This window comes from Camponotus floridanus, unplaced genomic scaffold (assembly GCF_003227725.1).
Source record: "Camponotus floridanus strain SB8 unplaced genomic scaffold, Cflo_v7.5 scaffold169, whole genome shotgun sequence".
Taxonomy (NCBI): Eukaryota; Metazoa; Arthropoda; class Insecta; order Hymenoptera; family Formicidae; genus Camponotus; species Camponotus floridanus.
In genome coordinates this window covers 319,922-346,723 of record NW_020229291.1, presented here as the reverse complement: position 1 = coordinate 346,723, position 26,802 = coordinate 319,922, and the positions used below count along the sequence as shown (strand labels likewise).

General features: G+C 27.0%; 2 protein-coding genes and 1 long non-coding RNA gene across 3 annotated transcripts; 2 read left to right on the top strand and 1 right to left on the bottom strand.

Annotated features, from left to right (window-relative positions):
- Positions 1-589: 589 nt before the first annotated feature.
- LOC112637454 lies at positions 590-5,511 on the bottom strand. The gene is made up of 3 exons (XR_003122552.1): positions 5,494-5,511; positions 809-1,014; positions 590-730 (listed from the first exon to the last, which is right to left on the bottom strand). It is a non-coding gene; the product is annotated as an uncharacterized LOC112637454 (long non-coding RNA).
- A 968-nt stretch (positions 5,512-6,479) lies between these two features.
- On the top strand, positions 6,480-9,412 carry LOC105256537 (odorant receptor 67a). The gene is made up of 5 exons (XM_025407243.1): positions 6,480-7,321; positions 7,637-7,736; positions 7,866-7,973; positions 9,103-9,258; positions 9,362-9,412. The coding sequence occupies exons 1-5, from the start codon at positions 6,558-6,560 to the stop codon at positions 9,410-9,412; spliced, it is 1,179 nt and encodes a 392-aa protein (XP_025263028.1). The 5' UTR covers positions 6,480-6,557.
- Positions 9,413-13,238: 3,826 nt separating this feature from the next.
- LOC105250781 (aminopeptidase N-like) lies at positions 13,239-23,881 on the top strand. Its single transcript, XM_025407246.1, has 12 exons — positions 13,239-13,327; positions 14,450-14,930; positions 15,043-15,543; positions 15,711-15,897; positions 16,229-16,382; positions 17,749-17,830; positions 18,870-19,234; positions 21,082-21,359; positions 22,718-22,914; positions 23,098-23,427; positions 23,507-23,576; positions 23,729-23,881. The coding sequence occupies exons 2-12, from the start codon at positions 14,458-14,460 to the stop codon at positions 23,855-23,857; spliced, it is 2,766 nt and encodes a 921-aa protein (XP_025263031.1). The 5' UTR covers positions 13,239-13,327; positions 14,450-14,457; the 3' UTR covers positions 23,858-23,881.
- Positions 23,882-26,802: the final 2,921 nt, after the last annotated feature.

Here is a 26,802-nt window from a genome sequence, read left to right as displayed (position 1 = left end):
AAGGAACAACGGCATGAATTTTCAAAATGTAAATCCTCTAAACGTTCGATTAAATATGCTCTCAGGCAATTTGTTACCGATGACTAACAACGATTCCACGTTTCCTTCCGTGTGGAGAATATACAGGGTGTCCCATTTAACTCGACACATCGAAATATCTCGTAAAGTCTAAAAGATACGAAAAAATGTTTCAGACAAAAGTTATATGGTTTCAAAGGGGATATAAGGTGGTGTTATTAGTTTGACCTTGAAGAGCCTCCTGAAGGTCACGTGAAGGTTACCTCCAACTTTTTAAATGGGACACCCTATATGCTTTTGCATATTCTTGTAGCTCATCTCAAGAGCTTTCCAAAATACTATAATTAAGTTAGTTTTCATTAAATACTTTCCAAGTTATGAGGCTTGAAATCATTTTTTAATTTTACATAAACCGTAAAATATCTTGTAAAATATTCATTTTTCGATTATTTTATCTTAATACTTTTATGTACAAAATAATGAGAAGAATCAATTGATGTAAAGAAAACACATAATTGTTTCGAACAAAAAAATGTAATTGTTAATTGCAAATTGTACACAATGCATGTACACAGATCGCTTGTAAGTCAACTAATACGCAAGTTAAATGATATTCTGTGTATCGAGAACGAGACCATGAAGATTATTGTTAAATCAACTATAAAGCCAGTAGAAACTCCGCTCAAGTTTTACTGCATAGCAGGAACTGGATCTATAACAGTGTGGTGCTGTCTATCTTTCGCATTGATTTTCAAGAAAAAATATTTTCTCTATGAGTATTATAGATTACCAATTGTCCTGACAGCTCGAGACAGCCGTTCTCGATAGAAAGTTTCCCTCTTGGGAAACTTCATCGCGTCCATCGCTAGCGTGTACATGTTTATAAAGAAGGTCGCTTTGGACGTTTATATAATAAATCTCATTTTATTGATAACTGCCCAATATCGCGATGAAACTTGCAATACTACTTTGGCTAAGGCCTTTCACAGAATAAGTCTAAGAAAAAAAAATATTTTTCCTGAAGATTCGTTAGAGAGGGAATTAAAAGTATTATGTCGACATCATAACGCTATGATTCAGTAAGTAATCAGTGAACATTCTGTAATTTATTGTTTTATAAAATTGTTGTTTTACATATTTTTAAAATTATTCTTTCTTAATTAATATCATTATTAAAAGATAATTGTTTAATGCTTGATAAACATCTATAAGAGATTCATCATATCACGTATGATTTTAAATATATATCTTATCATCTTATCTATACATATAATCAAATATAGATTAAATTTAATCTTTTTTAGAATGACTTTAATGCTAAAAGAAGTATTATCTGTAAATATGAGTTTATTATATTTGACAAATATTTTTCTTTTTTGCTTTCTCAATATCATGCTTATAAGTGCGGTAAGTAAATAATAACAATTAATTATTTTAGAAATGCTTTTTAAACGATTATAAGAAATACACGGTAAAAAACATTTTGTATTTCTGTTAAAATTTTCTCGTGTAAAATTTTTGTGTTAAATTTTTAACATACTCTTATTAATGTTACATATTATCATTGCGTTAATGTAACATATTATTATTGCGTTATTTTGACATTTCTGCGTTGAGTTAATGTTCACTGTTTCTAAGAGTTAAAACAACACAATTAATATATAAATGCACGAATTCTTGATGAAATATGTTATATGTTAAAATAAACAAATAAGTTGTGTCATTTTTCTCTCTATAACAGTTTCCATATGTTAAATATACATATCTCTTGTGTTATTTATCATAAAAATGTAAGAATAACATTTTCTTTTAATTAAATTTAACATTATAAATATGTTAATTTAACATAAATTTCATTTCCAGATAAAGTTAATAGATAAGTGTTACACTTTTGTGTTAATTTTTAAACATATTACTTGTGTTATTTATTTACATACTTGCCTTCTGTTAAATTAACATTAAAATTAGAGTGGATAAATTAGGACATGTGAAATATGTTAAATTTAACACCAAATTTTTACTGTGTGTGTATGTAACGTTATTGAATTATTAAAAATATTTTTTTACCAATATAATATATATACAGGGTGATTCAAAATAACCCCTGTGTCCGTGAAATGACACATTGTTGAGTCAATTCTAAGACGATTTTTCCTTTTGCAAAATTTCGTCCGAAGCTTAGTTTTCGAATTATTAAAGAAAGTAGTTAACGCATGACGGGTCGGATACAAGAGGCAGGCAAATGTAACGCGATTCACCGTCAGACGCGGGCGCTTACGCGGGGTGCTTGCTGCGATCAGCTGGTCGCTATACACATACAAACACATATACGAACACATACATTCTCTCTCTGTCTGCTGTCTGTCTGTCTGTCTGTCTCTCAATTTTTTGTCATAGTAGATTGCGATAGGTTAAGGTACTACTGGCGCTATCGAACGCGATCATGTATTCGATTGAAGAATGCGGTAAACATAATAAACATTTAACATATTAATATTATTGCTACCGCAATCTACTATGACAAAAAACTGCTTGCAGTCGCCGAGTAATTATCGTCGCATTGTCGCGTCGTGTAGTAACGTGTCCGTGTGTGTTTCTTTTATTGAGTGATTTTTAATCGCCAACAGTTATTATTCGACAGTGATTAGTGATAGAGTCATTAGTAAATTTTTCGTCTCGTCGAGTGAGTAAATAAATGTGATTATGTTAAAGATTATATAAGGAATGCAGTTCATGAAAGAAGAAAAACTTTCAGTTAATAATTTAGTGTGGATTTCTGTCTTATGCAACGTGATATCTACGTTAAATTTGAGAACGTACGATCTATTGGAAAACTCATTTCTCCTTCAAGCAATTACAGCAATATATCAGAAGTAATCGAACAAGGTAATAATAACTATTTTTTAGCGTTATGTGAAAACGGATCTCGGGAAGGACAGTGTGTCAAAGAAAATTCGTGAAAAGAGAGGAGTTTTTAGTGGGTAAGGAGTACCGAGTTGGTAATTCGACTTGGAACTCGAGTCCCACATAACTCACTGGATCGACCGGTGGATATGCATAAAATGCATTTTCCTCTCTCTCGTAAAAAAAAAATTACAGGTGAGTGAGCAAATGAAAGAGAGAGAGAGGGGAGAGGGGGGAGAGGGGAGAGAGAGAGAGAGAGAGAGAGAGAATGTATGTGTTCGCATGTGTGTCTGTATGTGTATAGCGACCAGCTGATCGCAGCAGGCGCCCCACGAAAGCGCCCGCGTCTGACGGTGAATCGCATCACCCTTGCCTGCCTCTTGTATCCAACCCGTCATGCATTAACTACTTTCTTTAAGAACTCGAAAACTAAGCTTCGGACGAAATTTTGCAAACGGAAAAATCGTCTTAAAATTGACTCAACAATGTGTCATTTCACGGATACAGGGGTTATTTTGAATCACCCTGTATATATATATATTTTTTTTAATACACAAAAAATATTTAAAAAAATAGTTGAATACACGTAAAAATTTGTTAGGTATTATCAAAAAAGCTCCTTTAAAAACATGTATGGTCATCATGTATATATGCGGCGGATTAGTACAGCTTTATATTCTATGCTTGTGCGTTATATTCTATGCTTTCACCAATTATTAAATGCGGTAAGTTTTATTGAAAAATCACATCTTTTTTACATAATTTAAATATAAAACTTAAAATAATGATTATATAAAAAGAAGAAGACTATTACTCATTTCTAACAATTGAAAATGGAAGATATCAGCAAGATAAATAAATAAATAAATATATACATATATATATATATATATATATATATATATATATATATATACAGGGTGAGGCATCTAAAACAGGCCACCTGAATAACTCCGTTGGTAAGCCGAATACAAAAAAATTGTTCAGACAAAAGTTGTATGATTTCAAGGGGGACATATGATGGTGTCATTAGTTTAATCTTGAAGAGCCACCCGAAGGTCACGTGAAGGTCAGCTCCAACTTTTTAAATGGGACACCTTATATGCTTTTGCATATTCTTGTAGCTTATCTCAAGAGCTTTCCAAAACACTATAATTAAGTTAGTTTTCATCAAGTACTTTCCAAGTTATGAGGCTTGAAATCATTTTTTAATTTTACATAAACCGTAAAATATCTAGTAAACCATTCATTTTTCGATTATCTTACCTTCATACTTTTATGTACAAAATAATGAGAGGAATCAATTGGTGTAAAGAAAACACATAGTTGTTTCTAAGAAAAAATATGGAATTTGCAATTAACAATTCCATATTTTTTGTTAAAAACAACTGTATGTTTTCTTTACACCGATTGATTCCTCTCATTATTTTGTACATAAAAGTATTAAGGTAAAATAATCGAAAAATGAATATTTTACAAGATATTTTACGGTTTATGTAAAATTAAAAAATGATTTCAAGCCTCATAACTTGGAAAGTACTCAATGAAAACTAACATAATTGTAGTGTTTTGGAAAGCTCTTGAGATGAGCTATAAGAATATGCAAAAGCATATAAGGTGTCCCATTTAAAAAGTTGGAGCTGACCTTCACGTGACCTTCGGGTGGCTCTTCAAGATTAAACTAATGACACCATCATATGTCCCCCTTGAAACCATACAACTTTTGTCTGAACAATTTTTTTGTATTCGGCTTACCAACGGAGTTATTCAGGTGGCTTGTTTTAGATGCCTCACCCTGTATATATATATATATTTATGTATACATATATAACGAAAAATAAAGTCTTGTGATTGATAACTGTGATCTTTTATGTATCTTTTATGTATTTTTGTTTTAAATTTAGAGTACAGAACTAACAGAAAAAGCATTTCATGGAAAGTGGTATCAATTTGAACCATCACTGAAATATATATTTATGATGATGATAATATCCAATAACTTAGAGTGCAAACTTTCAACTTCTGAAAAATTTAATTTATCTCTTCCTTCTTTCATGACGGTAAAATTTATAAAATGTATATTGTGAATACGTTAGACATACCGACGTTTAATTATTTTTATTAAATTTATAATAATTTACTTAAATTTTAATTCTATCTTTGACAATATTATTATTATTTTAATTTATTTCCTTTTTTTGTTTCTTTAGATTTTAAATCAATAATATTTACTCTTCTATTTTTAAGAATAAAATAAAAATTTATAAGGTACGTTTTTTATTTATTTTAAATATATTGTGCCATAACCTTTTTATTTTAAAATTGCTACTTAATAATCGTGTAAAATTTTTATAATTTATATATTATATATGTCATATAATTTTATTACATAATTTTAATATAATTATATTTTATATATGTTTATATTGTATAACAAAATAATTATTATATTTATGTTGCTAAATGCATCTAATATTTACATTTTTTTAGAACAGAAGATAAGAGATATATAGCAGAAGAAAATAAAAAAGTTAATTAGGAAATACATACGACATGCATTTTGCTACTTACTTGCATTAAATTAAATTATATTTCTTTCTCTATTTCTCTCTCATAAAAGCATATTATGTCAATATTCCAAGTGTATTGTTGCCTTCTTTCCATAATGCGTATTGACTGTTGATATAAATAATATTCAGTTGTCAATGATTTTGTTAAAAGGATCCGTAATGCATATTGACTGTTGATATAAATAATATTCAGTTATCAATGATTTTGTTAAAAGGATCTTTAGTCTTTTTATGTATGTGCATCCAGTAAAATAACGCAATATATTTTGCGCAACAGTTATTGAATATAATAAACATTATTATAACATATATTATTTTTTATCCTCAAATTAGATGCCGACTAGCAAATTTTCTAGAAATTATTTATCAGAATCGATTTATTATCCATAGGTATGTGAAAAATTTATAAATACCTACATAAAACTATTATAAAACTATTATAAAACTATTATAAAACTATTATAAAACTATTATACATTCAATCGACAAACTCTAATGAATAAATTCATAGATTTATTTACAGTAAATATTTTACTGTTTTCCATTGTTTAAGCACTGATGAAATGATGACATTTAATAGTCCTTTGCAGTTTTGCGATGTGTATATAGTAGACAAAATACTATAAGATAATGATTCAGAAAAGCATATAGTCTACAATTACAAGAAAATCAATAGTCCTACTCATCTCTATAATAAATATTTTGGTCTTCATTTCTTTACATCATATCACTTATTTATTAACTTTTACATAGTAGATAATTAAAATTCGCTTTCTCATAATAGAAAATTCTGTATCCTTTGTCTGGAATCTCCTTACATATTTATATGATATTCGAGTATACAATAATTACAGAATAAACCTGATAATTATAATGAAAAGAGCGAAATGTCATCGCTTGGCGTTGACATCTTTATTAAATAGTAATTCAAGAGGAAAATACAGTTCTTTTGAATTTGAAAAGGTGGATAGGACATATGCACTTGACAAGGCAATATGAAATAGTATAAATCCAAATGAAGAGAGTATCACATTGATTCCGAGCGACGATATTGGAAGAACCAACATGAATTTCCAGAGTGTGAATCCTCTAAATGTTCGATTGAACTTATTCTCGGGCAACTTATTACCGATGACTAACTACAATTCACCTTTTCCATTATTATGGAAGATGTATAGCATGTTTGTGTGGATAATCGAATTGATCATAGGTGCCACATTAATTCCGGGGTGCATGTATGTATCGACGGAGAAAGTTCTGAAGGACGGCATGATTTGCTTTGCAGTCTTTATAGAAATGACTTTTTTGATCGCGCGAATTCATATTTATAAGAATGTGGCGCATCAATTAATTCGAAGACTGAATGATATTTTGCACGTTGCTGACGAGACTATGATGAGCGTCGTGACGGCGACTCTGAAACCGGTGGAAGCTCCGCTCAACTTTTACTGGTCGATCGGTGTGATATCGATAATAGCGTGGACTTGTATACCGCTTGTATTAGTATTCAAGAAGAATCTTTTCTACTATGAAGATTATAGGATACCTGCCGCTTTCTCGAAACAGCCATTCTCACTCGAGATCTTCCTGCTGGGCAGTGTATTCTTAATGGTCAGTGCTGTATATATGTTTTTACAGAAAGTCGGTGTGGATGTATACATGATACATCTGGTGTTGATGACAACGGCGCAATATCGATATATTGCAATGAAAATTGCAATGATATTTCATGCAAATGATGAAGATAACAAGGAGTACTCTTCTGAATTAAATCAAAGGCAAGAAAGGGAATTTAAAGTGCTATGTCGGCATCACAACTCCGTGATTCAGTAAGCATTATAAAATTGAATCAGTGACTTTTCTAGCTTCCTAAATATAACATAATAACATAATAACATATAATAACATAATAACATAATAACATAATAACATACAATAATAATAAAAGCACGTGGGAGGAGATAAAAATTAGTACTTATATAAATAATTTATTTATTTAATAAAATTTTTAAATTTTCTAATTTTTCTTTGTGTATATTTGTATGAGTTAATTTTTAAATTTATTAATTATGACTTATTCTTTTTTAACTAATTTCTTATTATTTCATAAATGCTCTGCATATATATATCATACATTGTTTCAGTATAACTTCGTTACTAAAAGAACTGCTTTCTTTAAACTTCAGTTTAATTTACATGAACAGTGTCTTTCGATTTTGTTTTATCGGTATCATGTTAAGCATGGTGAGTAATAATTGTTAACATTAATCATGTAGAAGATTTTTTCAGATGTTATAAAATGCAGTAATTGCGCAATATATTATTGAATTTTCATAAATATTTATTACTTATAATGTTTTTATAAAATTTTAGATACCATCCACAACATTCTGGGAAGGGATTTCAATCATCATGTACGCATCAGGAGCAGTAGTACAGCTTTTTATTTTGTGTTCTTGCGTGCAACAATTATTAGATGCGGCAAGTTTTATTATATTTCGTTTTATTTAATTGTAACATAGAACTTTTTAAATTAATGCGAGATTTCTCTCAATTATATATTTTTTAATAAACTTATTATACCTATTTCTTTATTCTAACAGACAGCTGCAAGAAAACTAACAAATCAATTTTAATTTAAATTGATTTGTGAATTTAAATTGATTTGTAAATTTAAATTATATATAAACAAAATAATTAATAATTTTACAAATTACAGATTGTGATTAACAATTATTGGTAATTGTGCATAAAATGGGTCTCCTTTCCGATTTACTTTATTTTTAAATATGTTATAGGGAAGATCTTCCCGAGTAATTTCGTATACACACACACACACACATATATATATATATATATATATATATATATATATATATATATATATAAGAGACTCAAATAGTTTTGAAGATATAGGCTGAAAAAGGATAAAAATAATAAATATAAAAATTCGCGTGGAAAGTCGCAAATAAATGTAGATATTATAATTTTACCATGTCATATATGTATAAGGAAATATATTTAATAGAATATATGTATTTGTAAACTTTGCTTTTTCTTGCAAAGTACATGCGGAGACACCGCATGTTCCGCCCCCTTCTACTTTCAGAAGATATAACCTAATTCAATCCTGTGTCTGAAGTGTAGGAAATACCTTGATACATATATGACATTTCGCATTATATGGTTTATATGGTTTATATAAGTTTGTAACTTTCTATGCGAAGCCAGATATATTCTACACTTCAGACACGGGTTGGGTTAGGTTATATCTTCGGAAAGTGAAGCCCCTCCCATAGGGGAGGCAGAACATGCAGTGTCCCCGCATGTACTTTGCAAAACAAAGCAAAGTTTACAAATACATATATTCTATTAAAATTATTTTTGAATTTATTATTTTTATCCTTTCTCAGTCTATATCTCCAAAACTATTTAAGTCCGACCCTTATATATATATATATATATATATATATATATATATTACTCGAAATTACTCGGAAGATCTCCCCTATAACATATTTAAAAATAAAGCAAATCGGAGAGAAGGCCCCTTTTATGCACAATTACCCAATTAGTTTTATATAAATTAATATTTTTGTGTAAAATATAGAGTACGGAAATAACAAATGAAGCATTTCACGAAGATTGGTATCTACTCAAACCATCGATAAAACGTACATTTATTTTAATAATTATGGCTAATAATTTAGAATGCAAACTAGCAACGTTTGAAAATTTAAACCTTTCTTTACCTTCATTTATGATGGTAAGTTTTTTATATATACACATATATATATATTTTTTTTATTTCTGTTATACTCTATAACGCCGTAGCATATTTTATCTTTAAAAATTATTCATTTTTTCAGATTTTAAATCAATCATATTCGATCTCTCTTCTATTTCTAAAAATGAAATGAAAAGTAATAAAAAATTTTAATTGCAGTAATTGTTTTATTTCTTTAATAGTTACACATTATATATTTATTACATATTTAAATTTATATTTATTATTGTTATATTACCCAAAAAATATTAACAAATAATATAAATATAAATAAATGGTGGAATGAACAATTTATTTATATTATTAAAATATTTGTCATTTTAGTAAAAAATAATAAATTTTAGTCAAATAATTATAGTCGAATAATTCTAGTTGAAAAATTCACGATTAAATTCGAATAAATTCGAAACAAATGCGATATATATATATATATATATATATATATATATATATATATATATATTACGATTGAAACTAGTATATACTAGTATATACTAGTATATATAATATATGTACAGCTATAGCACAGAAAACAATAAAAACAATCATTTATGACAAGATATTCATGTCTATGAAGTTTATTACAGTTTGTCTATATTTGGAAGGTTTAAATCTGTAATAAAAAGAGCGATAAAATAATCTGAAATCTAAAATAATCTGTATCGAGAAATGTATCATTTACTGCCATCAAATTTAATGATTAAAGATATATTAAAAATCTTTTTAAAAAAGAAGTTTTTAATTTTTTTTATTTTTTTATTTTGATATATAAAAATTTTTTGATAAATATAAATACTCTGTCTTTTCTTTGGTTTATTAAAAACATTTCTTATTAATGATATATGCAGCGTACTAAATACTTAAAGTAAGAGAGAATCTATTCCTGTAACGTTTCCCAAAATCGAATTACTCTCAATTTATGAATATGTTAAAGTTGAAAATAAAATTCAAAATATTTCATAAAAATAATACTAGTATAATATAATATGTTTAACAGATTAGTTCATTAAGTTTTTTGCATTTTGCATTTCTTTCTAATGTTGCAATAATCAATAGCAAGAAAATATGATCGTCATACAGATTTAATTATAACAATTTTTATAATTGCATTCCTAAAATGAAATCAATAAGTGCTTTAAAAATTATCTCTTATTTTATTACAATATTTTTTTATAAAATATATATTTTATAAACAAATATATATATATATATATATATATATATATATATATTTGCGTAAGAATAATGTAATAAAATGTAAAAACTTTTCTGACTTATCATGTATGGAGATACAGGGTGTAACATGTGGGACCCACTCAGGAATGAATAGAGGGCACACCAACAATGAAAAAAATTCATATTAACATATGTTCTATTTGACCTTGTTACAAAGTTATAAGACGTTTAATATTTAAATAATCGGCAAAAGGTTTCTTCGGAAATGGATAGGTCGGGGAAGACCTACTGCCTGGCCTGCTCGTTCCGCAGGATTTAAATCTATTAGATTTGTATCTATGGGACTACTTGAAAGTAATTGTGTATTCTGCACCCATTGCCAGTGTTGAAGTTCTACATGCACATATATAAGAAACTTGCTAATAGATCCGACATACACGACAGTCTTTGATACGGCGACTGCATGCTTGCACTCAGGCGGGGATAGCCATTTCGAGCACCTTATATGAATGTAACCGGTTGCCGGTTCAATTGAAAACTTATAAATATTTATGTAATATATAATTATATATTTATTCTACAATAGTAATAAAAATCTCTTTAGATTATTGAGTGTGTATCGAAATATATTTGAAAAATTATTGAGGTAATTAGTTTTTGACATATTTAAATAATGAGTTTTCTAATCTCATCGTCAGTATAATATAAAAATATTTTTTATTATACTTTAGATATCAACGAAAGTTTTGTTGAAAGAATCTCTGATTGTCATATATGCATTCGGTAAAATAGTGCAATTATACTTATATGTATACATATATTGTATTCTTACGCAACAGATAATAGATATGATAAATATTACTATAATATATAATATTTTATTCTCAAATTAGATTTACAAGTTTCGCAGATATTATCGATAGAATCGATTTATCATCCATGGATACGTGAAACTGCTTCTAAATAAGTAACAGTGTTTCACAATCGACAAATTCTAGTTCCAGCGTAGATATATCGTAGTTTGCCATCAATGATAGACTTCAGCTTCAATTCTATCGTTAGATATTGATGCTATTGCTTCAATAAACTTCGACAAACTTCTACAAACAGTTAATGACAAGCAATAAGATAATAATCGTTATATAGCTATAACTTACAATTAGTGCTAATTATAAGGAATTTCATGTTGTATTCAATTCAAAGTTAAATAACATGAATAAGATACTTTTTTAAATGGTGTTTTCTATCATGATATTTACATGTTATAAATAATAGCACAATGAGAACTTTTCTAAAGAATTTCTGAAAAATCCACGAAATTATTAATCATTCTCTGGTACGTTGTTTAGAAGAAGGCAATAACAAAAAAGGACTGTCGTTGATTGTAAGAGACGACGGCATGATATTATATATTAGTGGAAAATTGAAAAAGTTTTCAAAAGAGAAATCATATATAAATAATTAATAAATCGTTAAAATCTGTGAGAAGCTTTTATTACTAGCTTTCATAGCTTTGGTAAGTACTACACTTTGATAAAATATTATATGTAAAAGAAAATGCGAATGTAAAAATTCGTATGTAAAATTTCCCTTCGTACCTCACATATTAAAAGTGGTTGTTTGTTGTATTTCTGAAAAGTGCATATCTGTGGTAATAGCAACTAATAAAGCTCTTAGCTTATGAAAAACATTTTCCTTAAATATAATATTATTAATCAAAGATAACCAAAGAATTGTTAATGATAGTAAATATTGCTATTAAGATTGAAAAAATTGCTAAAATAAAAAAAGTGCATCAAATTATTATTAGCCAAATATTAAATATATTAAAAATGTGTAAGGATAAATTTAAAGATAAATTTAAATAAATTTGTTTAAGAATAAATTGCGCCAAAATTAATTACTAAAATCAATAGCACAATTTTATTAAACTTTATTATATAATGTCTTTATTTTAGTTATTTGACTCATACATTCTGTTTTACAGATCCCTATTTGCTAGAAAAGCGATCTAGATAATATATAGATTTTCAAAACGTGAATCTCCTCAACGTTCTGTTGAACGTCGTCTCAGGCAATTTGTTATCGATGACTACTGACAATTCATCTTTCTCTATAGTATGGAAAATGTACAGCGCTTTAGTGTGGTTGCTCGAAATAACTCAAATGTGCGTTCTAATTCCTGGTTGCATTATTCTGCCGAAAAAGAAAGTTCTAAAAGATGACCTGATTGGTATTGCGGTTACCATGAAAGTGGTCACAATCATGCGAATTCATATCCGTAAGGCACTAGTGCAACGATTGATTCAGAAACTGAACAACATCATGCGCGTGAAGGATGAGCTGATGAGGAGTACGGTGATGGAGACGCTGAAACTGATGGAAATTCCTCTTACATTTTATTGGATGGCAGGTTTGGTTGTCCATAATTATGTGGACCATCGCGCTGTTTATATTGGTTTTTCAAAAAAATTCTTTCGTTTATATGGATTACAGAATGCCAGTCATATTTTCCAAAGAGCCATTCTCGACTAGCATTTTTGTATTCGGAAGTCTCGTTGTAATTTTCTTTTCTAATAAATTACATTGTTAATCAAAATTTGCCGCCTTCTGCCGCTCGTGTACATTGCACACTTCGTACACGCAAGTAAGACGATTCTACGTATAACCTTCTGAATACTCTTAGGTATGCCAATAGAGCCATCAGTTTATGGCAGTCTCTTGAAGCGATAAGTTTGCGATTGAATGCTTTTCCTGTTAAATCTGATATTAAACCTGGCTGATTGAACTAATTGGATAAAGCATTAAACATATAATAAAATATTTATCTTTCTTTCTTTAAATGTGCATACAAAATTGTGTGAAGTAACAGGTAACTCTTTTATTTTATAAAAGACACTTTCTTTAATTTTCAAATCGATTTCATTTTATTGTAAATATTATTTTTATCTTTTATATACATTACAGTTAATAGAAATGAAGACATATACGTTTGTACTGTAATAGCATGTTTCAACCATTTTGACATATAGAAAATGTAAAATTTATAAGATAAATTTCTTTTTAACATTATAAAATTATTGTGTAATTAATTTTATATTATTGCTATAAAATTATCTAAACTATAAAATACTATCTTATTATCTAAGTTATAAAATTATTTATCTTAAAAACGTATAATATTTCCTGTATTGTTTTTAAAATATTTTTTATAATAAATATCTAAGCTCAGTAGGATATGTTAATTTAAATGTATAATGAACGAATGAATAACCAATAATGAATAAGTAACATTTTATCCAAAAAAATGTGTTATAAAAATATTAACATAATTGTTTTCAGAATTTTGTTCGAATGTTTGATACAAATCGCTATATTATCAAAATTTCAAATATTTGATGATATTTGATTTCCGTTCAGTGTTTATATGATTTTAATATATTTCTTACTTAAGGAACAGATCGATCTTGAAAATAACATGTTAGTAAACATGCAATCTATATCAGATATAAAATCGCGTTCAGAATATATCTTCATTTCTCATATATTTTAATGCTTACATTATATATATATATATATATATATATATATATATATATATATACTGAATTATGCAAGTGCACTAAAAGAAATCTTAAACATTGCTAAATTGAGATAAGTAAGAGTTACGTTTATTGTGCTTGTGCTATTGGAATTATATAAATACATCCCTTACATCTCCTAATATTCAAATCCGAGTAAAATATTTCATATGTCGTTTCAATAAGTTTTACATTTATCTTTTCAACTAATTTTTTTAAATCATATTATTTTTTAAACCATTTAAACATTTTTTAAACCATTTAAACATATTATTTTAATTTCTTTTTAAATTAACCGTATTTTCTTATAAAACGTAAGTAAATTCTCTTGAAAGTTTTTTTCATACAAAAGTCGATTGAATTGCATACTCTTTGTAAACATCTTGTTTTTAATGCAGAAACGTTTTTTATAGATAACTGAATGAAATATAACATGACATTCTTAAAACTATTATTAAGTAGATGTGTAATATACATAACTATAATGGCAATAGCGTGTTCTATGGATGATGAAGAATCAAAAATCAAAGCAGAAATAATCAAATCAAGCAACATAGGTTATGTACTTCCGAAACATTATAATATGAAGATAGAGTTAGACAATTATTATCTCCATAACATATGCATAATCACTTTATGTATTTTTAATACAAAACAATACATAAGTTTTTATGTACCGGATACAACAATTATAATGTCCACAATATTAAATCAAAATAATGGTACGGTTTATGAAACAAAATACATAAATTTTAAAAGCAATATTGTCAGGCTCGATTTCGGTGATGTCTCATTGCGTGGAAAATACGATCTGTATATAGAGTACTCAATCTCAATTAATGACGTAAGGGAATCTTTCGGAATTCCGTACATAAACAAAGATGAAGAAACAGAGTAAGTAGAAGAATATATGAAATATCAAAAACAAATTGTACATTTGTGCATTCTATGCTTACAATTATCTAGTCTTAGTCATTATCTAAAACATATCATTAAAATATGATAGGTGGTTAATCGCAACAGGTATCCAGCAAAGAAACAGGTATCAAACGAGAAAACAGCAAATATTTCCATATTGGGACAAGCCAGAGTTAAGAATTACTTTTATTATTTCCATAATGCATCATCCAAAATACAAAGCTTTGTCAAATATGCCGATACGAGATACTGAATTGACGAACGATAATATGATATGGACATATTTTCACGAGACTTTTTTGATCTCCATAGATAGTGTAGCATTTCTGGTATCCGGTTTTCGTCACATTATCCTCCCAGATAATGAAACAATTCATTCAACCATATGGTTCAGACCACAATCGGAACCACATTTAGAATTTGCGAAAACTGTTATTTCTTCCATTAATGTATACATACGTAGATGGAATATTTGGAGGAGAGAACTTGCGGTGTTAACCTCTGTTTCATTTGAGAGCAAAATGGATCATGTCGTAATCCCGGATTTACAAAATGAAATGGAACAGTCTTTTGGTTTCATTTTTTATCGGTAATATATATAGTGAAAAATATAGATATATTTTACAAACTATTTTAATTACATAAAGATAAATTTTACAAACTATTTTAATTACATATTATATTGTAATCCATTTACATAGAAATTATATTAATATCTACAATTTTATATACATATATTAGTATAATTATTTTTAGAGAAGCAGATATCACTTATAATGAAGAATTAGATCCTGTCGCATACAAACCGATAATTGCGCGCTTAATTGCACGTGGGATGGTACAAAAATATGTTAAAAATTTGTTCAGACCAACTAACTTATGGCTTCATACATGGTTAAATGAAGGATTTAATATATTTTATCAAGCATACATTATCGACCAGGTTATTTTATTACTAATTTTGTTACTATTTGAATACGCAGTCAAATGATTAACAGTTTAGCAATGCAGATAATTGTTAAATATTTCTGCAAATATTCTGTTTTATTTCTTAATTATAAGAAATGATAAGAATACAAGTTTCTAAAATTTCTAAAAGTCCAATGAAAGAAATTTAATAAGAAAATTTAATAAGAACTAAATATGTATATGTTTTTGTATTATAATTATCGCAGAACAATTTACACATTTAAACATACATACAAACTTTATTCTTATCAACAGCATATAATAAGTCAATTTTAATATTTACCAGAAACTTGAATTGATTTTAGACTCGGTCAAATTCCCGGATGATGGATTTGTTTGTAGTTCAAGTTCAACATGAATTACTCTATTTAAATACTTATGTTGTTATAAATTCTACTATAGAATATAATATACGCTATCCTGAAAATTATATACAGTCTTCTCTTTCTCATATCAAAGGTATGCGTATAACACTGCATAATTAAACAATTAAATAATTATAAATTGCTCAATGTTAATTTCTTAAAAAATGGGAAGTCATTTTATAAAGAAAAGACCTCGTACGATTCTTGGAAGATGAATTTTGAAGTTTAGTGAAATTTGCAGAATCTTTGGAAATAAATAGTTTGTGACAAACCAAAAGTCACATTATTCGCGATATTGTTTGATAGAGCCATTTTGTCACTACGAACATTCAAATGTCGAAATAAGGCGTTATTTCATTACTATTTAGGGAATATAAATAATATATTATTGAGTAGAATCACACATAGTTGATTACTTTTATTAATATATAGATATTATATTTACGTGGAAAAAATATATATGCATGTATATATAGAGTGTTCATGAAGTTCCCATCCACTATATTTTATAAACGGTTCAAAAATTACGAAAAATCATGAAACAGGTGTTCAATTATTTTGAGAGGCTAGTCTTTTAAAGCAATTAGGGAAGAGGAGTTGAATCTTTTTCCCATCCGAAGGGGAGATTTAGTAAAAACCTATATAATAACTATACTTTTAACTAATTATATTTTATCAAATATCAAATAACATGTTATGGCGACGACAGCGGCGATGCTACTACACACACACTTTTTTCATGTAAATATATTAATAAAATGTATTAATAAAAATGGTCAATTCTTTATTTAATACATTATTTACTTTTCTTTAATAATATAATATTAAATAATAATATTAAAATAACACTTTATTTTGATATTTGAATACTTGTAGTAACGGAACTACTTCATCAATCATATCACATTTATTTTGACATTTTTTTACTTTTTATCGTGTTTTCACGTAAACTGTTTCCAAAATTTAGCAAATTCAATCAAATTCAAATCTCTTCAAAATTCAATTTGCATAAAAAGAATCGCAAGGCACTTCATTTGTAAAATTTAATATATTTTTTTATAATATTTGCAATAACATAATAATATCTAACTTTAAAATAAAATTTTTATATAATTTTAGGATAATTTTATAATGTGTAATTTTTTTAAATTATAACTGTACATGTTTGTCTAAGATTTCGAATAATCATAATAAAATATAAAATTAATTGATTCTTTATAATTGTCTAATTTATTATTTTTAACAAATTTTTACTTATTCACTATTTATCTATTGTTACAAATTTTTTCATTAAAATGTATTTAACAATTTTTCATAGCTGCTTACTTTGATTTAATTGCACAAATTTTGTGTGTGATATATTTAGTTTTATTAGTTACAAATATATTCACAAACTTTTATTGCACATATTAGTAAAAGGATTTTAAATATATTAAATTTTTTTCCTTTAAATATTATAGGATCTGTTATATGGCGCATGTTAAAACGAACATTATCACGTCGTATATTTTTAAAGGGACTCATCAAATATTTGGATAATCAGTAAGTATAATGCATTGTAATGTAATAATGTACATCATAAAGGAAGAAGAAAAAAATCAAAATATAAAATAAATTCAATAATATATTTTCAATATTTTAATGTTTGAAAGATATAGATATTTACAAGTTCAAATTTATACTGCTATTTTATATTTATAAATTTTTGTTACGATTGAATTTCAACTTTTTTCTTAATAAATATATAATAAATATTCATATTTTCTAAATAAAAATAATTCAAATTGAATGATTTCGAGAATCTAGTTTTACAAACATAGAATATAAATATTCTAAAATCTTTGTAATATAAAAATTAATTTATTATTTATTCAGTCACGACAAATCCTAACATAATTACTAATAAAGATATATTAATACTAATAAAGATATATTAATAAATATTAAATAAAAATATATATATAAAATATAAATAAAATATTCTTATTAAAAATATATACTAAAGAATATATATTACATATATGTATATATGTTTTTATTATTTTTGTGTATATGTTTGTGTTTTGTGTATATGCGTTTTTATTATTTTTGTATATATTATAAAAATAATATATATATATTTTTTTTTTATTTTTATAACATATAAAATCCACGAATCTATCGTGTATATAATGAATAATTGTATATATTATATATATGTATTATATACACGATAGATCCGTTAGCACGATAGCTTTTATATATACAAGGTGTCCCATTTTAAATAATACGTTCAAATATCTTCGAAACGGTGCGTTAAATAAAAAAATGTTTCATGTTTTTGTCTGCCGGACTCAGTTTTTGAGATATTCGGCTGATACTGGTGGTCTGCAACACCCTGCACATATATTTTATATATATATATATATATATATATATATATATATACACAATTATATTAAGTTCATAAATTTTTATCCCTGTAGAAGTTACATTATAGATTCAAATACGATAATATATTTTATAAATTATGATTTTCTTTCTTATTATTTAATTATCAATTTTACTATAGCATTAAAATTAACATAATGTTAAATCTTAGATTAGATTATCCTGCAGCAACAACTTCTCATGATTTATGGAATGCCATAAGATCTGTCATGATTGAATTAAATTTCAAGTATGATCCTAATATAAAAGACACGATAGATTCGTGGATTATACAGAGGTGTACTATCGTGTTGAAGGTGACGCCAAATTATGCTACTGTTTTTCCATCCGTATCAGTAGAATTTTACAACAAATTAGATGAGAAACAATATTATATACCTGTTACTTATACTACAGAGTCAAAACTTTATTTTTCCGTAACTTACCAGACGAATTTTTGGTTAACACCATGGCGTTCAAAAATCAAACTCCCTTATAAAGAAAATGAATGGATTATTCTCAACTTACAACAAACTGGTAAATATGCAATAAAATACTTTTATTTTTATTGTTTATATATATATATATATATATATATATATAATTATATATATATATTTTTTTTATTGTTTATATATATATATATATATATATATATAATTTAAGTATATATATTTTAGTATATATATCATATTTATAAAAAAACCATTTTATATTAGTACAAAATTCTTTACATATACAAATTCTCAGAATTGTTTTATTATTATTTACATTTATATTTATCATATTACAAATATTAGATAGATATCATACATGACATAAATTACAAATATTAGATTAGATATCATACATGACATAAATTTTAATTAAAAATAATCATAAAATGTTTTAAAACTCATATACAGGGTGGCCGATTTATCTGAAGACATTGAAATATCTCGAGAACTTCTCCAGAAAAAAGTACCTCAATTTGACCTATGAGTTTTTGCATTTTGGTTCACAGAATGGCGCTGTAATCGACAAAAATCAAAATGGGTAAAAAATCGTTAAAAATTGAGAATATCTCGAGAAATACACATTAGATCAGAAAAATAAAAGTAGACGTATTTGATATTTTTAAAAATGCTATTCATCATAAATCAGAATCATTTCAATTTTTTCTTCTAAGGTTGCAGGATTCATTTTCCACTTGCAATTCTGTTCAAGGAATGAAGGGTAGATGTGCAGGCAATAAAAACTAGTCAAGTAAAATAAAATTGTTAGAGATGCTTTCATTTCTAGTTCTGAAAGAAAAGTGACCTCTGACCGCACTGCATTGCCTTTTATAATAATTAATAATTAATTCGCCACACACCCACAGTGGCGCGTCGAGCAGTCCCCTCTTCGATTTGTCGGAGGGATACAACGTTGAGAATGGGGTTCCCCATTGAAGATTTTGAAATATTTCCATCTCCCACCCCCAAGAGATGAGGGTGGGGGATCAATTATGGTGTCATTAAATAGCATATTTTTAAAAATATCAAATACGTCTACTTTTATTTTTCTGATCTGATATGTATTTCTCGAGATATCTCCAATTTTCAACAATTTTTTACCCATTTTGATTTTTGTCGATTACAGCGCCACCTGTGAATCAAAATGCAAAAACTCGTAGGTCAAATTGGGGTACTTTTTTCTGGAGAATCCAAATCTGCAATAAAAAAATGGGGGTTCCTATTTAAGTTTTTTATCTTCCCCCACCTCCACCCCCAGGGGATGGCGGTTTGAGTTTGGTATCATTAGATATCCCCCTTCGAGACGAACAACTTTCATTACCCACTCTTTTTGATCCGATGTATAGTTCTCGAGATATTTCAATGTCTTCTCATAAATCGGCCACACTGTATACAGGATGTCAGGGAATTTTTGACCTTCACGAAGTAAGGAGGTAGATTAAAAAATCAATTCAAAATTCTCAAATTAAGAAGGAAGGACCTTTTGTGCTTGTCGTAATAATTAACGAAAAATTAAATAAAGAAGATCGGCCAATGCGCGTGGCTAAAAGCACACGACGGCGAAGACGGTCTAATTGTAACATAACGGCGGCGCGCGGCGAAGCGGTGACTCCGCAATCAAAAATTCTCTGACACCCTGTATAATATAAGATATAGCAAAAGATATTACAAAAATTGTTAACGATATATTTGAAATTTTCATTTCTTGCAGTAATTTGTAGAATTGCTGATACTTTGTTAAATAACAAAAACGAAATATACAAACTTCTCTAATAATATAATAATATATTTAATATCGAAATATCTTTAACATCTCGAAATGTGTTTATAATTAATATATATTATTTGGAAGTATTTAATAATCAACAAAAATAATTTATTTTATTACAGGATATTATCGCGTCCATTACGATACTGCGAATTGGCTAAAAATTGCACAATACTTAAATTCTGAAAAATATAGTAATATACATGTTCTCAATCGAGCGCAAATCATTAATGATGCGTTTCATTTTGCGATAGAGAAGAAACTTGAATTCTCCATATTTTGGGAACTCGTTTCTTATTTGGCACAGGAAACAGATTATATAGCATGGTATCCTATGTTGAAAGCATTTGAAATTATGTCGAATATCTTCCCATTCTTGGATTTTTATCCTGAATTTAAGGTATATATATATATATATATATATATATATATATATATATGAAATATATAACACAAATATGTAACATAAGCGCTTTTTAAAGTTAAATTTCCGAATTTTGTAACAAAAATAATTAAATATTAATGTATAATTAATTTTTTTTGTTTAACTCACTACATATATCTATTTTTAAAGGAATTATTATGATATGAAATCGTTGTATTATAAAATAGATAATTGGTGTAATGGATAATTTTTTTTATAAAAGAATCTTATTATATATATATATATAATTATTTTTGTTCCAAAATTCAGAAATTTAAATTTAAAAAGCGCTTATGTTATATATGTTATATTCTTACATATGTTATATTTATGTTATATATTTTTTTCTTTACATTTAATACAATCACATAAATTTTGAATATTTTATCAAGTTATTTTTCTTTAATAATAATACATTAGTATTTACGTGATAATTGATGATCAATTGTGTAATTAATATTTAATGGGTTTTAAGAAATTATGAAACACAGTATATAATACAATTATTTTTTTTTATTAATCTTTTTACGTAATATTCGAATGTCTACGATGTTAAAAATATACAATACATATACAATACAATTTTGTAGAGAAATTGACTTATATAATTTTACAATAATTTTTTTACATTATACAACACATAATAATTTATTACACATAATCCACTTGTAAATACTTGTTTAATAAAAGAAATTGATATTTAAAGTTTAAAATATTTACAATCTATATTTAATATGCCACAGATTTAAATTAAGAAAATATATTAAAGTTGATTTATCAATTGATACATCAATATACATAGATTTAAATATATACAGAGTGTCTTGTAAATTCTGTTCGCGCGTACCTCGACTCTTGTTTTTTCATGGCTATGCGACACTCGCCGCTGACACACCTACCGCGCATATCTTACAATCTAGCCTCGCGAAACGCGCGTTTATTCACATTTTTAATTAATATTTCAATAAATTATTGCGAAAATTGTAAAATGGTAAAGGACCTTTGTGTTGAGTTTTTTGCGTTTTATCCACTCACGTGCGTTAGCACAAACTTATGAAACACTTTGTATATGAATATATATATGTGTTAAAAATTCATTAGATGATATAAAATCCATACCTATATAGATAATAAAATACATACACAATTATTCACACACAAATAAGAAATTCTAATAAATCTGGTTATTATAGTATTGATGCTATAAAGTCACATAAATATTAAAAACACATATAACAAAATTATCTAGGAATAATGTTTATTTGCGCGTACATTATATGTGTTCTTGTAAATAATGAATAAATTAAATATAATAATATTTATCAATTTTTTAGGGTGTGCTAAAGTTTGATTTTATGCAGAATATTACATCTAAATACGGAAACTTATATGATGAAAATAACATCAGCGATCATACTAAATGTTTGAAACAAGAACTTGCAAAGTGGGAATGTATTATAAATGAAGAGCCTTGCGAAGAAAAATCTAGGAGTCATTTGAAATGGCATCTAGCAAATCCTGAAGAAAACAAGTAATTCTTTTCATAATATTTTATTCTTTTTATAGAAATATTTTTTTACATTCTGCATATGTTTAAAAAATTAGTTATCACCAAATATTAGTATATCAACAAATTATTTATAAAACACTAAAGAAACTATTAACACAATTTCGTTAGAAGATTTTTATTTCTTTTTTGGACTATGTTCTATAGACTTTTGCCTAGATGGAAGAGGTGGACATATTGTAATGGTTTGAAAACGGCAGATCGTGATACATGGAATAATGTTTTTAATGATTACATAAAAGGAAATGATACAATTTTAGAATGTCTGGCTTACAGTAAAAATTCTGAAATTATAATCAATTATTTAAATATAAAATTATTACAAATTTTATTCGAATTCAATCTATCTAATCATCCGCGTGGACTGATGAAGCGAGCTTATGCCTTAAATGCTAATATTTTTCTTTCTATCATTGAGAGGCATACTAAATATATGCTTACAAGTTTATTAAATAATTACAAAGAAATAAGACACGGGTAACAATATTATTTAATAAAAATATAGACATGAAGAATTATTGAATAAATTATAAATGTACTGTTTTGTTCTTCACAGGCATGTTAATAATATTGTGACATTAACTGTTATAATTAACAATGTGTATTCTAAGGGACAGTTGGGCGAGGTAAATTTTAAATAAATCAAATTTCTATATTTTATATAATATTTTTCTATAATTCTGTTCATAATGATACTCTGTATGTGTGTCAGTACAATTATTAAATAGGAAATCATTTATTGATAATTATTAATAATTATTAAAATAATCCATTTTAGATAAAGAAATTCGTAAAAAAAGAGCTGGAAAATTCAATCATTTCTATTGTTGAAAACAAGATAGAAACCCGCTTGTCGGAAATCGAAAAACAGATAAAATATTTTCGATCTTTATTCACAATTGAATAACTAGATTTCTAAGACATTAATTGTTTAAAAATTATAAATACAACATAAATGATTGTGATAATATTTATAAATGTATATACTTAATTATTCAATGTCATATAAAAGTTAATAATTGTTTAATTATTTAATTAAATATTAATTGTATTTAATCAATTTAATATTAATTGTACAATATAATATTAAAAATATTGTATTGTATAATATTGTATTGTATTGTATTAAGCGACGCGGTAGCGTCCCGACGCTAAGTACATAAAAAACAAGTCCAAGCATTGAGTTGAGAGTCACTGCTTTCGACGCGGCACTACCAAGTACCTTATCCGGAATTTCGCGTCATTTCGCATCAAGTAAACTTTCGGTTTAAGATATTTAATAAACTAAAGCCGTAATCAAAAATCTAACGACACTTTTATTATCAAATGTGAATATATGCTTTCGATTGCGACCTGTTTGAACAAAATTGGTGCAGTCAATCTCGAGATATGATGATCGAATATCAGAATTGTGACATTTTTCGTTTTCCTTCTTCTTCTTCTTCATCATTTCCACTGTCTCACGTACATGCTCGCACGCACACACGCGAAGCGAATTTGTCCCTCAAGCGGCGTTCACATCGCTGCGTACGATTATTGCTTCGATATGTACAATGCTTTAAGTGACAAAATCATATGTGTGCATGTGCGCACATACGTGTGATTAAAGTATAGTGCGGAATAGTGTAATATGTATGTGTACGTACGTATAAAAGATAAATTTATTAAAGTATAGTGCGGAATAGTGTAACAAGGAATAGAAGTGACACGTTACTTGTTTAAAAAGACAGAAGAGAAGTGACATATTATTAATAAAAGTTATTATCAAGCGACGCAGTAGCGTCGCGACGCCGAATGCATTGATTAATGAAAAAAAAAACCCAGATTTGTGACACTTAACGATCGCCAAATGGACTGTGATTCATCAATCAAAAGGTAAATATTGTAAAATTTTTCTCTTTCTATTTAGATTAGATATAATATATTTTGACATATTTTGTGGAATATATTTGTATAATTTATAATTATATATGTGTGCGTGTGTGCGCGTCTGCGCGCGCGCGCGCGTGTGTGTGTGTGTGTGAGAATGTGCACGTCTCTGTCTCTCGTAATCGTACCGCAATTAGTTAACTATTTTCCTTTATAGTTTAAAAACTAACCTCCAGGCAAAATCTTTTGTATCTTGTATAATAATTATTGTACTCACATACACTTGGTATTAATGAGATTGTTTATTCGAATTTAATTCTTCCAATAAAATTATATGCTTATATACATTTTACTAAAAGTAAACTATATATACAGGGTGACAGTGCAATTTTCCGCCAAAAATAACCATAAGTAGATCTCAATAAACTAATTAAAAATGTATGTATCATTTTGCAAATCACGTAAAATTTCGAAATATTAATTAACGAAGATCGGCCAACACATGCAAGTATAAGTGCGATTAGGATTCTGCAATTAATTTTCTCTTGCAAATGGTTTTCTAGAAAAATTGTCTTTAAAAGTCTTTCAAATAAAACTTTGTACGTAAACGGAATACAAAAACTAAAGAAGTATAGGAGAGACCGGAAACAAAACGGTAACAGCGTTATGAAAATAATAAGTCTGCTACTAAATTACACAATATGTTGAATAATTTGTACCATATGTATAGTCAAACGTGTCAGTCACGCATAAGTTCCGATTTTATTTCTTTTCAGCTAATTGTTGCAGAACGATCGCGCCGGTTGCATGCAGGAGTGAAAATGGTGTATTTACATTATTCACCTAAGTATTTCTTGTTTTAGTTTTTTTATATCCATGCCTGATTAAAGTGTATATTGACGTAATTATTTGTCGGTGTATCTTTTTAAAATGTATTCCTAAGTTTTATAGTTGATTTGGCCAAGTCTGACATCATATTTAGGTTATAATGCTTTTATTCTAAAAAATGTGTTTGGAGACAAAAGTAACACTCTATGGACGAAAGTAACAAAGTATTTCAATGCTTAAAATATAAGGGCTGGTCCCATAATAACTGTATTAGAGAGGATTCTTATTACGTATGCCATAATTGTGATTCGGAATATTTACCAATCTCTTTTGTAAAAGTAGTTATCATACAATTTTTACACTTATTTAGAATTAAACTATTATTTAAACTTGAAAAAGTACAAAACTGATGTGATATTAAGTATAATTATTTTATGATATTACTTATAATTATTTTGCTTAACGAAAATTATTTTTTTAAAGTTTATTAAAGATGATAAAAATAAATATTTATTTTATTTTTTATTTGAATATAATATAATACAAATTTATAATAAAAGTTATCTTGCTTAATAAAAGAATATAATAAAATTGTTGTCTTAAATTGAAAAAATATTTATTTCATTTTTCCGAAAATAAGAACTGTTACTTTCATCCCCAGATTATGTTACTTTCATCCCCGGTCCCCAGGACAAAAGTAACAATCAGCGAAATATTGTGATTAATTCATGTTTTAACATAATTTTTAACATAATTATTTATAGGTCCATCAAGTTTTCAATCTAAAATCTTTATTTTTCTTATTAAATTCTTTTACATTATTTAAAAATCCAAACCAGTTATGAAAATTTTTTAAGTTCAAATCGTTCTTCAACCTTCGAAAAGACAACATCTATAATAGTATAGAAAAAAATATATACATATTCCTATACATATACATATGTGTGTGTGTGTGTGTGTGTGTGTGTGTGTGTGTGTGAGAGAGGGAGAAAGATTTTTCTTTTCTAATGAATTACATTCTTAATCAAAATTTGCGGCCTCTTATATTGTGCCGCCCGTGTACATTGCACACTTCGTACACGCAGGTAAGACGGCTCTATGTATAACCTTCTGAATACTCTTAAGTATGCCAACAGAGCCATCAGCTTATGGCAG

Bases quoted from the DNA above. Each gene is read 5' to 3' on its own strand.
- LOC105256537 (XM_025407243.1), top strand. From the start codon at position 6,558: ATGAATTTCCAGAGTGTGAATCCTCTAAATGTTCGATTGAACTTATTC. The intron at 7,322-7,636 runs GTAAGCATTATA...ACATTGTTTCAG, and splicing joins CATCACAACTCCGTGATTCA to TATAACTTCGTTACTAAAAG. The intron at 7,737-7,865 runs GTGAGTAATAAT...ATAAAATTTTAG, and splicing joins TCGGTATCATGTTAAGCATG to ATACCATCCACAACATTCTG.
- LOC105250781 (XM_025407246.1), top strand. From the start codon at position 14,458: ATGAAATATAACATGACATTCTTAAAACTATTATTAAGTAGATGTGTA. The intron at 23,428-23,506 runs GTAACAATATTA...TGTTCTTCACAG, and splicing joins TACAAAGAAATAAGACACGG to GCATGTTAATAATATTGTGA. The intron at 23,577-23,728 runs GTAAATTTTAAA...AATCCATTTTAG, and splicing joins CTAAGGGACAGTTGGGCGAG to ATAAAGAAATTCGTAAAAAA.